This window comes from Canis lupus, chromosome 31, assembly GCF_003254725.2.
Source record: "Canis lupus dingo isolate Sandy chromosome 31, ASM325472v2, whole genome shotgun sequence".
In the NCBI taxonomy this organism is placed as follows: Eukaryota; Metazoa; Chordata; class Mammalia; order Carnivora; family Canidae; genus Canis; species Canis lupus.
The window spans coordinates 35,490,975-35,505,766 of record NC_064273.1 but is presented as its reverse complement, the minus strand read 5'-3'; the positions used below and the strand labels follow the sequence as shown (position 1 = coordinate 35,505,766).

The 14,792-nt window shown below is 51.4% G+C and overlaps 1 protein-coding gene across 1 annotated transcript in view; it reads right to left on the bottom strand.

Moving 5' to 3' along the window:
• Nucleotides 1–5,219, bottom strand: part of BACE2 (beta-secretase 2) — a 79,771-nt gene extending 74,552 nt beyond the window's left edge. The window contains exon 1 of the mRNA XM_025449756.3: nt 4,898–5,219. Coding sequence (XP_025305541.1) covers nt 4,898–5,179 — 282 coding nt within the window. The 5' untranslated portion in view covers nt 5,180–5,219. The remainder of the gene's footprint in view (nt 1–4,897) is intronic.
• Nucleotides 5,220–14,792: the final 9,573 nt, after the last annotated feature.

Here is a 14,792-nt window from a genome sequence, read left to right as displayed (position 1 = left end):
AATATGTTGAAATCAGGGTGTTTGGGTGGCTTAGTCCATCTCAGTGCTTAAGATTCTCTCTCTCTAAATAAATCACTTTTTTTGGATTGATTGATTTATTTGCCGGGGGCGGGGGGGGGGGGTAGAGGGAGAGGTAGAGAATCTCCAGCAGACTCCCCACTGAGCAGGGAACCCCATGTGGTGCTCGATGTCACAACTCTGAGATCATGTCCTGAGCTGAAACCAAAAGTCAGACGCTTAACTAACTGAGCCACCCAGGTGCCCCTAAAGTAAATACAACTTAAAAAAAAAAATGTGTTGAAACCCTAAACCTATCTGTCTTTACAGACATAATGAAGCTAAGACAACGTCAGACCAGATCAAGGTGAAACCCCCTCATCCAATTACTGGCATCATTCTAAGAAGCAGCAGATTTGCACCTAGACACACACACACGAGGAGGATCTTCACTTGAAGGCAGATGCAGAGATTGCAGAGATTGCAGAGATGCAGCCTAGAGCCAAAGAGCAGGGAAGACTTACAGGCAGCCACCAGAAGCTGGAAGAGGCGTCAGAGGGAACAGGACCCTGCCAACATCTTACTCTGGATGGCTGACCTCCAAAACTGCAGGAGAATACATTTCTGTTTTAAGTCACCTGGTTTGTGGTGATCTGTGACACCAGCCACTGGAACCTAAGCTCAAAAGATCACCAGGCAATAAGGGAAGGGCAGCACACGGCAGCTGATCACCTGTCCACGGCCACCTGTGTAACGCCACCAGCATCCTGGATGCTTCCCGCCACACCCAAGTCATCCACAGGTAAATGAAAACGGTTTTGTTTTGTTTTGTAACAAGTGCACAAGTGCTCAGATTGCAGAACGGAGCAGACCCCACAGACCGATACCCCAGCTTGGCCTCTCACCAAAGGGGACCTGGGACAGATGACTGGGCCTCTCCGCACCTTGCTCTCTCCCTCTGAGAGTCAGGTCGAGTAACTCAGACGTCCTTACCAAGGCTGTCTGCAGGAGTAAAGGAGGTGATCTGTGCAAAATGCTTAGCATGGTGCCCACCATCCAGTGAGCCTGAAATAAAGGTGAGCTATTAATATTAACGGTTGTTAGTGACTTCTCAGAACGTGCCCCCTAAAGTGCTTTGAGCAGATGCCTCGGCCTGGCCCTGCCGCCTTCCGAAGGAGGACTTGGATCTTGAATTCCTCCACTCAAGCTCAGGAGCCACTCACAAGAGCTGGTGGGAACCTCGCTTTGCCTTTCTTATTCTTTGGACCCCAGAAATCTTTCCCATTGTCCTCAGTATTTCCCATCTCACTGTGTTCCATCAAATACATTCTCGGTGCTCATCGTCTTCCTTTTTCCAGCCTCGCCTGCAGTGAGCTTCATGTAATTTAGGGACACTGGATTGCTTATTCTAAAAAAGACAAACTCCTAAATTGCATATACTTGGCACATATTTTCAATCCCAAGTCTTCCAAACAATTGTGTACTAAGAAGTGGTAAGCCAAGGCGCCATGATTAAAATGTGAGTCCCAAAATAATTTCTTAGCTCCTCACACTCGAATGTTTAAATATGAAAATCGTGTTGCTGTCTGTTTCATCCATATTAGCGGAGACGACAGAAAAATCTTTCAACAGAAACCCCTAAGGCCTCTTTTGAGGCCATTACAAGGTATAGAGCTGCAGACCCGTAGCATCTCCAGTTGGATTTATTGTGTCAGGGTGAAAGCCTTTTTTTTTTTAAATAATGGAAATTGCTATAATTATAATCACTTTAGAACACCATTATTATTATTAATAAGACCAAATTGCATGGTTCAAGCGGATGCTGGTTCTCTACTGTTAGAAAGGAGTCACGTGATGGTATCAAACACCTGGCACTCATCTCCATGCCAACGTGGTCCTGCTCTTGCTCAGGCTTCGGGGCAGATGCCTGTGATGTCTTCAACAGTGTCATGCAGAACGACGGACCCCCAGTTCTTGATTAAAGCATCCAGGGAAACAAGCACATGTCCAACAGCTGGCTTTCCCATGGGAGAGCAGGGATCTGTATGGCTCTGGTTCTGACTGACCACTCTATTCCACGCATATCTGTATCCAACCATTCATTTTGTCCCTGACACGTTGGGGTTGAAGATCCAGGGACCTCTGGCTGGACAGGGTAGTTGAAGGCCCCCCCAAAAAAAATTTAAGGGAAAAATAGGGGCACCTGAGTGGCTCAGTGGGTTAAGCATCTGCCTTCAGCTTCTATCATGATCCCAGGGTCCTGGGATAGAGCCCAGTGCCTGGCTCCCTGCTCAGTGGGGAATCTGCTTTTCCCTCCTCTTCCCACTCATCTCTCTCTTTCAAGTAAATAAATCTTTTTAAAAATTTTAGATAAAGGCAAAAGAAAAGAAAAGGAGGCAGGATGGAAAGGTAACTTGGAACTTGGCTTCTGGAGTCTAGCTACCTGGGGTGGATTTCTGGTGCTCCCTCTTTCTTATCCAACTGTTCCCTGGGTCAGTCATTCAACGTCTCTAAGCTTCTTTCCCCATCCCCTAAAGGGGTATCAGAGCCGTGAGGTGGTTGTGAGGATCCCCAAGGAGAGCACACATGGGAGCACACAGCATGGTGCCTGCCACGAGGGGAGCCCTCCACACCATCTAGGACTATCACTTCTCCAAAAATTCTTGGTTATTTAATGCCTAAATTTACAATTTCAGTTTTCTCTCCACCTAAGCATGTTTTATTTTAGGCTTAGGAGAATCAGCAGAGAATAAATGCATAACTCTTGGCCATTAATAGAGCGGGAAACCTCAGTACAGAGTTCAGAAGTCACCCCGGGGCCTGCTGCAGACACCCTGCTGGTGGTCAGAGACATTTCAGGAGCAGACAGGGAAGAAATGAATCCCGGTGCACTTGTCACTAACACCTTAGAGTTTATAGTAGGCATTTGGAAAGATCGTACACACGGATTTTGCTATAAAACAGCTTATTACTAAATCAGGCCAAGAAGGAGGAACAGAATATTTCATTCCCCGTCAAATGTAAAAATTAAATCTGGATTGTTAAAAACAGCCTTCCCTGGAAACATGCTCATCTTTAACTGTGAAATAACCTTGAATGAACTACTTCCTTGGCCAAGGTAAAGATACAAGCACGAGGCATCCAATACATTTCCTGTTAATTAAACTTCATCATTTTAAAGTAAAGGTCACTGGGGTACCTGGGTAGAGCAACAGACTCTCCATCCCCGGGAGCTGAGTTCAAGCCCCATGGTGGGCCTAGAGCGTACTTACAAAACTAATAAAGTAAAGGTCACTGGCTTAATTAATAAAGAAAAGCTAATATTTATGAAAGCTTTTTTTTTTTTTTTAAAGCCCAAGAGAAATCTTTTTTTCTCTCCTCACCCCCCACCCCCCTGCATTTTTCTCAAGGCTTGTCTTCCCTTCCCCTGTTCTGTGGGGGGAAACAGACATCAAGGACCCCTTTTATCCCAGCACCCAACCACCCACATCTTTACTTTTGCACAAAGACTTCCCTTCCACTCAAAAACTCACAAGAGCTCTTCCCCTCCAGGCACATTTCCGGTTCCCAAAAGATCATCCTTAGACCACAGAGGAGGTTCATCCTCAAAACCTTGTGAAATCTTGGGAAGGCACAAGGAACAAGGCTCTCACCCCCAGCGCGTGGCTCCACGTGGTGGATCTAACCGAGCGCCCACCTCTGGGGCCAGGCTAAGCTGGCTCAGCTGACTCCTTGCCTCTCCCTGCCCATCATTCTCCCTGGAAGGCCAGGCAGGGACAAGGCTTAGCTGAAAGGCAACCAGCCCTAAAGTTCAGAGCAGAACACATTTCTGAAGGTCTTTTTTTTTCTTTTGAAACTAATTAAGCAAGTATAGAAGTTATTCAGTAGCGTTTCTTTTTTTAAAAGAATTAGCATGGCGCGCCTTTCCTCTTAAGAAAGCCTTGAATAATTAGAATTACACCAAAGTCATGAGTATGTTCTATTTAGGGCAGAATCATAGCTGGATTCAAACTCAAATGACAACGTTAAAAAAAAAAAAAAAAAAAGTATCCTGAGACTGTACTCAATTGATAGGAAAAACCTGACTTCAGATCGCGCTTCGATCAGGTCGTGTGGAAGGAGGAGGGGGAAGCCAAATCGACTCCTGATATTTTGTTTCAGATGCCAGAGCCCGGGGCCATCAGCTTCTGGCTCCTCCAGAAAGTGCGAATAAGTGGAAATCAGATTAAGATACAAAGAAAGCTGCTGGGCTTTGTTTTCCTTTGGTCACCGGGAGGCCACTGGGTCCCCGGCAGCCTCGCTCGGTCCCTGCTCTTTCCTGCGGGAGCCTGAGCGCATTTAGTACATTCCACGCACACGTGTGCAGACGCCGGGCTCGGTGCGGAGAGGCCGGGCCGGCGGGCGGGAGGGAGGACGAGCCGACTCCGGGAGAGGAGAGCCGCGCGGCCCCCGCGCCCGCAGCCGGGAGCCTGGGCGCACGGGCTGCCCGCGGGGCTCGCGCTCCAAGCCCCCCGCGCGCGCCGCGCCCCCGCGCCCACCCCCCGGCGCCCGGGGGCCGCTGCGCAGCACCCAGAGGCAGCACCGCGGCAGCACCCGCGCCCCAGGGCGAGCCCCGGGGAGCCCCAGCAGCGCGCGCAACGCCCGCTGCCCGCTCGCAGGAGGGGAGGACCCACAAGTTCTCCAACACTCGCGCACACCCTCGGCGGGCGGCGCCGCGCTCCGGGCCCGGCGGGGCCCCTCGGCGTCCCCCCACGCCGCTGCGCCGCCGGGGTGTCGGGGCGACCCCGCTCCCCGAGCCCCGGAGGAGCCCCGGAGGAGCCCCGGAGGAGCCCCGGAGGAGCCCCGGAGGGAGAAGCCGCGGGGCGCGGCGGGGCGCGCGCGCCGGTGCCCGCCTACCTACCCTCTGCGGGGGGGTTCCGATGAGCATCTCCAGGTAGTAGCCGCGGCCCGAGTCCCCCTGCAGGTTGTCCACCATGGCCAAGAAGTTGGCGGCGCCGCCCGCGGGCTCCAGGGCGAGCGCCAGGCCGTCGGCGCGGGGCGCGGCGGGGGTCCCGGGCCCGGGGGTGGGCGCGGCCACGCGGAGGGGCAGCGTGAGGGGCGCGGGCGCGGGCGCCGGGGCCGCGCGCAGGAGCCACTGGGCCAGCAGGGGCAGCAGCAGCAGCGCCCCGGCCTGCGCGCCCATGCCCGCGGCGGGGCCCGGGGGGCGCGCCCGGCCCGGCGGGGCCCGTCCCGTCCGGCGGCGGCGGCGGCGGCGGCGGTGGCGGCTCGGCGGCGCGGCGCGGGGCTGCGGGCAGGGCTGGGCGCGCACCGGGCGGGCGGCGGCGGCGGGGAGGAGCGCCGCGGGAGGAGGCCCGGGGGGAGCGGGAGGAGGCGCCGGAGCCGGAGCCGCCCCAGCCCGCGCCGCCAACTTGAGCAACTTGGTCGCCGCTGCCCCCTCTGGCGGGCGGCGGCTGCCCCGCAGGGCCCGGGCCCCTCCCCCGCGGCCAAGGTCACCGCGGCGCGCGGGGTCCCCCGGGGCGCCCCGGGCGCGCCCTGCGCAGCCCCGGCGGCTCTCGGGCCGCGCCCCTTCCCCGGGAAACTCGGGGCCCGACTCCCCTCGGAACGCGCCCCGCGGCCGCGGCCAACGGATGTGACGAGGCTCATCTGATACCAGGGGGAAAGTTTCGGGAACGCTTAAAGGGGCAGCGAGGGCCGGAGCCCCGCGCGCCAGGGGGGCCCCCGCAGCGGCGGGGGTGGGCGGGCTTGGGGCGCGGAGAGGGGAGCGGCGGGCGGGCGGGCGGCCGCGAGCATCCCCAGGAGCCGCGCCTGCCCCCGCCGGCTCGGTCCCCGCCGCTCTCAGGCGCTCGGGAGTCGGGCTGCGCCTCCGGGCCTTGCCCCCGCCGCGCCCTGCTCGGTCCCGCGCCGCATCCCCACTCCCCGGCTGCAGGGGGCTGGGCAGGCGGGGAGAGCGCGACGGCTTCGGGGACTTCTCCCTAGAAATCTTGGGCGCGGGGGGAGGGGACCTGGCTGCCGGCCCGGGCCTCGCTTCCCCTGGAGCCCCCCGTTACCGCCTGGGTGGGGGTGGGGGTGGGGGTGGGGGGGAGGCGTCTGCTGCTGCCTTGCAGCTTGGGCTCCTCAGCCCCAATGCAGAGGAGAAGCTGCTCCCTCACCTCCCCCAGGACTCGCTCGGTCCACCCAGCAAGTTGCAGTCACGATGCAAACATCAGGGCGGCCGAGTCTGCACCGCTGCGCGCCTCCCCCTCCCCCTCCCCATCCCCCTCCGCCGGCCCTCGGCGCATGATCTAATTAATACTTGCTTAGCCCTGGACCCCGAGACCAAAGAAGTGGCACAGGAGTGCGAGCAACGAGGCTTATTTTATTTTAGGTACTAAACGCGGGAGGGACAGTTGCACAAGCTAGAGTCGGTCCATTTCTTTTGAAACAAAGAGCAGAAAAATCCTACCTCCTCCAGCTGAATTATGTCCGCTATTTTAAAAAAAAACAAACACACACACACACACACACACACATGCACTTCAAACAGTGGAAAGGTTGGAGGGAAGCTTCACTCCCTGCAAGTTCCAGATTGGATATTTTATCCCTGCCTTCTCGATTTTAGAATCAGGTCTTAACTCTGCAAGAGACCCCCCCCCACACACACACACACACACACACGTGGGAGAGCTTCAGCAGGTGTATGTGAAAATCACATCTTCCCAAAACTATATCCCCACTTTAACACATTCCCAGCCTCAAAAAGAAAGGCCTACCCGGGCCTGTGATGTAACCTAAATCGTTATCCTCATAAATCTGCATAGTAATTCCAGAGCTATTATATTCATATATTCACATTTCAAATTCAAGGTTGGAGAGGAAGTATAATTTTTAAAGAATGGTTATTTATACTCCTTAGTGTCCAGTCGTGAGGGGTTCAGAGAGACGTGCAGACAGTTCTCAGGAGAACACAACCTTGTAAAAAAAACAAATGGAATTTATTAAGGACGTTGGCATAGGGGCTACATGACTCTGAAGTTCAACATTAGAGACATTTGCTCTAATAATTAAACACCACAGGGGAACGTTTGAAAAATCAAGTCTAATTAAGGTTTGTCCTTCATGGAACGCCTGACTCCACCTAGTGTGAGCTTTTCATTTTGAAAGGGCTAGTTTAGGTTTACCGGAAAACAGATGCATTAAGATATAGTCACAGAGGAGCTCATGCAGTTTTAATGGACGACAGAGCTGTCTCATCAGAAAATAATACGGCTGAAGTGACAGCATCTGATGACTGTCCCCCTGGCTGGCTGTTTTATGAATGGTCTCCGAGTTCTTGACCCCTCCTCAGAACCAGGGTGCTGGCTGGGCCTGGGAGGGAATCATTTTACCTGCCAGGTGTTCTCACTCAAACCCAGGGGGCAGCCTTAGAAGCCCTTGATATGGGGAGCATATCAAGGCTTAGATCAGTGGAAGCACTGATCTAAGAAGCCACTTCCCATAGCATTCATAAGCAGTGGGGAGAAGGTGGACCCCTCACACCCCTAGACCACCCCTGCATCCTCTTCAAAATGTCGCTTCCCCGCCCACACCCTACCCCACCCCATCCCACCCCACCGTGCACTGAGGGCTCCTTGCTGAGACTGGCCCATCCTCCTTGTAAAGAGCAAACATCCTCACCAAGAACTGCCCTGGACAGTTGAAGGTGAGGACGGGTCTCACCTCCCATCCAAGGAACCAGCCAGGGACTCATTGCAAAAGTATGTGGTGCTTGGCCAGGAACATTGTCATCGGCGTGTTTATGTTCACTGGCTCTTGCCACTAGCTCTGAGTCCTTTTACACCAGCCGTTCTCAGACTTTTGGGTCCCAGGACCCTTTAACTCTTAAAAACTGGGGACTGCCATGGGGCACCTGGGTGACTCAGCAGTTGAGCATATTCTTTTGGTTCAGGTTATGATCTCAGGGTCCAGGGATCAAGTCCCGCATCAGGCTTCCCACGAGGGGGAGCCTCCTTCTCCCTCTGCCTATGTCTCTGCCTCTCTCTCTGTCTCTCATGAATAAATAAATTAAAATTTTTTTAAAAAATTGGGGACAGCCATGGAGCACCTGGGTTAAGTGTAGGTTAAGTAGGTTGTGTCCCACTCTTGATCTTAGCTCAGGTCTTGATCTCAGGGTTGTGAGTTCAAGCCCCACAATGGATTTAGAGATTACTTAAAAATAAAATCTAAAAAAAAAAAAAAGATTGAGGACCCCAAGGAGTTTTTATTTAAGTAAATCATATCTATGAATAGTTACCAAATTAGAAATTAAAACAGAAATTTTAATATGCAAAAATGCATTTAAAAATAATGTAATAAACCCATTATACAACAACCCATTTCATTAAAATAACATTTCAATGGAAACTAATCTTTTCAAAAAGTGAGAAGAATGGCTATTTTGCATTTTTGCAAGTCTCTTTATCTGGCTTAACGGAAGGTAGCTGGGTTCTTATATATGCTTCTGCATTCAGTCTGTTAGGAAGCCTCGGGAAAATTCTAACCAGCACATAGAACTGAACAAAAGTGAAAAAGACAACACTTTAGAATCATCATAAAAATAGTTTTGCGCTAGAAGGCCCTCTGAAAGGGTCAGATCATACTTGGAGAACGGCTGCTTTGCACTATCTTTGGTTTCTACGTTTGCATCTACATTTTCAACAGATAATGACTCCTCTCTATCAGGCACTGTGTCAGCGACTGGGAGGGAAAGGCGGAGTACGATCTGGTCCTTGCTCTTAAGTTTGCAGACTCAATCAAAGGGCTCCTTCCTCTATCTGATTGCCTCCCACACTTAGCAAGAGGAGGACACCAGCCACCTGCAGCTAGCTCCGTGAAAGCTTATCAGCTCATCTCCTTATTCTCCTGTAGCTTCATTTTCTGCCTGCCTCCTGGTTCCTTCCCAGAAACTTAGCAAACATGCTTACAGCCCCCACTTCTCTTTTTTTAAAACCATCTTCATCCCACTTCTGCCGGTTACTGGCCCTTATCTTCCTCCCCTTATAGCCACACTTGATGAAAGAGCTGCCTGCCCTCCTTACCTCGACTTCCTCCGCCTTCAGTCACTCTGCACCCTACAAAACCCAACTCCCAAAAGGTCGGACCCGTAGACATCTCTCCGTCTTTATTCCTACCCGGCCCCTGGGCAGCACTCCATGCTGGTTCTTCAGAGCCAAGCCTGGCCGCTCAGTGAATCACCTGGGGGATCCTGCCTGCACCTCTTCCCCTTCAGACGATTTGGGGCCAGCTTCCAGAACTGCTGGTTTGAAAGCTCCTCAGGTGAGCCAAGAAGTAGACTGTGGAAGAAAGAGGGTAAGGTGTCAGACTGAAGAGATTCAGGAGCTGCGTGGTCCTGAATTGGTTTGGAAATTTCAGTAAGTATTCCTGAGATCTTTCATATTAAAAAAAAAAAATGCCTCGGGGTAGCTGAGTGTCTCAGTGGGCTGAGCATCTGACTCTTGGTTTTGGCTTGGATCATGATCTCAGGGTGGTGACGTCCAGCCCCACACTGGTCTCTGCACCTAGCGAGGGGTCTGCTGTCTCCCAGTCTCTCTCCCTCTCCTTCTGCTGCTCTCCCTGCTTGAGTTCTCTCTTTCTCTCTCAAATGAATAAATAAAATCTTTAAAAAAATGATAATAAGCCTTGCTGTGTCTACTGGATAGGTCTACACACAAATGAGCACCCATAGTGCCTGCATTAGGGCTTCTAAGTATCACTTCCCCATGAAGCAAACCTTGGCTCTCCAGAGAATGTGGGTTTCAGGTCCGTGGAAGAAACCAAGCAAGGTGACCCTAGAACATCTTGTCATACCAGAAAGCGAGGGTGTTATCAAAGACTCTGGAAGCCCTGTCCAGAGCTGGGGCAGAGCTGGGACAATTAAAACATCATTAAAGGTAGTAACCATAATGGTCCAATACGCTTCAATTACGTTGAAACCTATTCGTTCATGATGTCCTCTGAAAAAGTACATTGATTGTTTCTGAAGACTGCTAAGGAGCCCGTCGCATTATTTTTTTAAAACTGGCAGAAAAAGGAAAAGAATCAAGCATTTATTATCTTGACTTTCCTGTACAAACTCTACCTCAGTAGAACCAAATAATTGATGAGGGGAAATTTCTCTTTATGGAAGGATTACAGCTAATACGTGAAGAAAAAATGATGGGATTGGAATATTGCCACCGAGCAGCCCCTCATGAATTCATAGATCTAGGCATTGAGCATACTTGGCTGATAACTTCGCACACAAAACAAGAGACCATTCAACATTCTGTGATTCCTGATGGAAGTCCAGAATGCTACCAGTGAAATGTTCTCACCAGAAAATCAAACCTGAATCTGACTAAGCTTCTGTGTCACAGATTGACATGTTACATCCTGGGCCAGCTCAGCCCTGCTGCCTGTTTGTGCGAATAAAGCTTTATTGAAACACAGCCATGCCCATTTGTCTAAGTAGTTGCAACAGAGATGATTTGGCTTTGAGGGCTGAAATATTTACCATCCAACCCTTTACGGAAAATGTTTGCCAACCTTTGCTATAGATCAAAAGAGTCCCAAGACTCTTATCAATCAGTTGTGATAGAAGGACCATATTGAAATCCTGATTGAACAAAAGGAAAATTTACTTACAAGACAATTAGAGAAATTTGAACACTGTTCAAATGTTATGGAATTATTAATAATTTTAGATGTATACGTATGAGCTCCCAAGGGTTCCAACCAGGTGGCTTCACTGAACTCCTGCTTTTGTAAATTATTTTTTTTTACTATTGCTGGAAGTGTCCCACCTGCTGCTCCCAATAAAGGCAGATGTGTGGCCGTCAAAAAATAATAATAATAATTTTAGATGTAATAATGGTATTGAGGGGCACCTGAGTGGCTCAGTGGTTGAGCATCTGCCTTTGGCTCATGATCCCAAGTCCTGGGATTGGTCCCACATTGGGTTCCCCACAGGGAGCCTGCCTATGTCTCTGCCTCCCTCTCTCCCTGTCTCTCATGAATAAATAAATAATTTTAAAAAATAATGGCATTGAGTGTGTGTGTATGTGTATAAGAGGTATGATCTAGGGCAGACATGCTGCAATATTTATAAATGTAATGAGATTTATTTCAAAATAACATAGGTTAATAGAGAACATGCCAGTCAGTATTCTCAGTGAAATGTATAATCCTACTAATAACTCTGTTAGTAGGCATCATTATTATTCCCATTTTACAGATGAGAACCAGAGGCACAGAGTTGTTATTTGACTGCTGAGTAATGGGGCTGGAATTCAGATCCTGGGGACCTCAGAGCCTGTGCTCCTTAGCACCCCTTCAATGCGGCCCTTTCTGAAGGATCACAGCGTGTCTAGCTGGAGAGGACCCCCCGGGAACACCCGCCCGGGGAGCATACAGAAGGTGAAGCCACCAGGCGGTCCTACATGCAGCATCCCCGTAGCTCGTTTCATGACAAGCTGAGCCCTTCTCTGTGCCACTGACCACATCAGAGCTGGAGCCACGTGGGACGAATGGCCCCTTCCATCAGAGATGACAGTGTAGCAGGACACGTACCAGAGATACATCTTCGCTTTGGAAACACCACTCGGGCTTGGGTGGAGGAGGGATGGGTGGGGGTGAGCCCATGACGGGGAGACCAGTTAGGAGGCTGTGGCAAGACCCCGTGAGGAGGTGACAAGGGGCATGGAGAGGGTGGAGTCAGCATTTAGTGTGGAGGGAGGAGGACTCACGGGTGCTCTCCAGACACGTGCATTTCTTCCGTTTGCTGGGGGCCATCCCCGTGCCACTGAGTTTGCACGTGATGTCACAAACCCTGCTCGTTCTGACTCTTGGACAGTGAGAAGCAGGGAGGCTGGCAGCGGTCCCCACTTTCGGAGGGACAGCAGTGCTGAGCTCCCAGCACCTCCTGGACGCTGACTGCTTCCCATCCTCTGCCCCTCGGGGGCAGGCAGACCTCCGGCAAGGGGACACCAAGGCACGGGGCACTGAAGATCTGCCCAGGGGCCCTGTGTGTAATGATGAGCCAGATCTGCACTCGGTCAGTCAGCCACCGAAGCCCGTGTCCTTTTACCTGAGCCAGGCTGCTTCTTAAAATGACTAATCAGGCACGTTCTAGGACAGAGGGCAATAGGACTCACCTCCGTCCGACTTCCCGTTAAATACCAAGTACCCTTCCTGCATTAGAAGTAGGGCCCCCTGTGCAGGAAGCCTGGCCACTCTCAGGAACACGGTGGCTGGATACACAGGGCCCATCAGGGGAACACTACACCTGCTGGGGCCGCCCCGCAAGGCTCTGTCTGGAGAGGCGGGCTCCAAATCACGGAGGTTTCCGAGTGGTTTGTCCACCGCAACCCCGCTCTTTCGGCCAGCGGAGGGAACAGCCAATGACCACTGCACCGGCCTGAGCCCTGAGCCCCGGGATGAATGGCTCATTCTGCCGCAGACCACGGGACTGTGCCCAGCACCTTTCCTGTGCTCTCACCTGGATTTCCTTCCACGTGGGTCTGCTGCTCACCTCCATGGGGTGTTCTCAGAGCTTCAGCACGAATGGGGTCCCATTGTGCAGCAGCATGGCCTATTTACTTGCTTTAGTGGGATCCTCGTTAGGATCAAATTATATCCCAGGACACGTGGGTGGCTCACTTGGTGAAGCGTTTGCCTTCAGCTCAGGTCATGATCCCGGGGTCCTGGGATGGAGCCCTGGGTCAGGCACCCTGCTCAGCAGGGAGTCTGCTTCTCCCTCTCCCTCTGCTCCTCCCCTCACTTGTGCTCTCCCTTTCTCTCTCAAATAAATACAATCTTTACTTTAAAAAAAAAAAGAGTTCAATTATATCCCATAGCCCCTTGAGTCTATTGACACTTAACCACTCCAAAGCCAGGACGCAGGCTTCGTTACCTGTGAAGGCATGTATTTGACGGGTATTCCTGGTGCCATGGTTGAAAACCACTCCCCCTCAACACTTGTAACCAAACAATTGAAGGATCATTTGTGAAACGTGTGTGAGTTTGGGGTTTGTCTCAAACTTTCTGTTGATACTTTCAAGCAATGTCAAGAAAGCCCAGTGTGAATGCTTACAAGAAGGTGTCTGGGGCTGGGAGTCTCCTGGAGACCCCAGGAGGGAACCACTTGTGTGAGGCAGGATAATGGCCTCTTAAGGATGCCCACATCCCAAATCCCAGGATCTGTAAGTTACCTTCTGTGCCAGAAGGGACTTTGCAGGTGTGACTAAGTTAAGGCCCTTGGGGACGGGCAAAGTATCCCGGACTATCCAGTTGGGCCCAGTCTAACCTTGTGCATCTTTAAAATCAGAGAACCTTTCCCAGCTGTGGCCAGAGGGATGGGGTTTTGTTAGCTTTGAAAGGGGAGGACAGGGCCATGAGCCACGGAATGCAGGTGGCCTGAGAAATTTGTAAGGATGAGGAATGCCACTGTCCCCTCGAGCCACCAGAAAGGAAAGCAACCCCACCTACTCCTTGACCTTAGCCCAGTGAGGCCCAGGTGAGACCTCTGACCTCTTAACATACAGGTGTCAGATAATAAAATCCACATGTTTCAGCCACTGAGTTCGTGGAAATTTGTTACAGCAGCAAGAGGATACAGATACACCACTTTCAGGAAGCGATCACCTCACACCTTACTGGCCCAGAGGATGATATTTATATCGAAAACATGGATAGTGACCACTACAAGTCCAAGAATGGGCCAGAATATGAAAAATTTTGAGAATAACTTACCAGTCTATTCACCTGTATTTTAGGTTCACACAGGAATGTCTAAATAGGGCTACAATTCTCTTTCATAGATATAAAACAGAAATCCTGAGTGATAAGAGAGTATCCTATCATGGGTTAATGGTAACATATCCTTTTCAAAAAATTTTTTAAAGATTTTGTTTATTTATTCATGAGAGACACACAGAGAGAGGCAGAGGCACAGGCAGAGGCAGAAGCAGGCTCCATGAGGGGAACCCGATGTGGGACTCGATCCCGGGACCCGGGGGTCACGCCCTGAGCCAAAGGCAAGATGCTCAACCCCTGAGCCACCCGGGCACCCAACATATCCTTTTCTTAGTCATTCATGAAATAATGGTTCTTTCCACTGAAGTGTGTATTTTTTTTTTTAATTAATGAATTAGGGGAGCAAGGAAAGGGAGAGAGAGAGTCTCAAGTGGACTTCCTACCACGTGTGGAGTGCATCGGGGGCCTCGTCTCCTGGCCCTGAGATCATGACCTGAGCTGAAACCAAGAATCGGATGCTTATCCGACTGAGCCCCCCAGTACCCCTAGGAGCGTATTTTACCATCATGATGGTCAGGGACATAGAATAACCCATATGGGCATGCTCGTTACATAGGAGTCATTGGGTTAACATTTGCTTTCCTGAAAATGTCTTGGATTTTAAGACTTGGCCCCTCAGCTGCGTGTTTTTGGGGTTTTGGAGGTGCCTACCTGCACCGTCATCCTTCCTCACCTGTAGGGCTTGGTGTGAATGGCCTCCTTCTCTCTCTGTAATGGAGCTGCTCTGTCATTCTCATCGTTCTGGGAACCACTTCTTGTCCTCATTCTGGAGCCTGGTAGTCATTTGGCTAAGACCCCACAGGTGAGAGGCGGGGGAATCCTCCTTCCCGGGGTTAGCATCCTTCTGGAGTCCACAGCGGTCCCGTGTACTTCGAATTTTACATCATCAGAATTAGTTGATAATAACGCCAAGGCCGGTGGAGTCCCAGAGTGGCGGAATGAGAAGCGGCTTGGCGGCCCCCAAACGACACGTTCGGCTGCACACACAT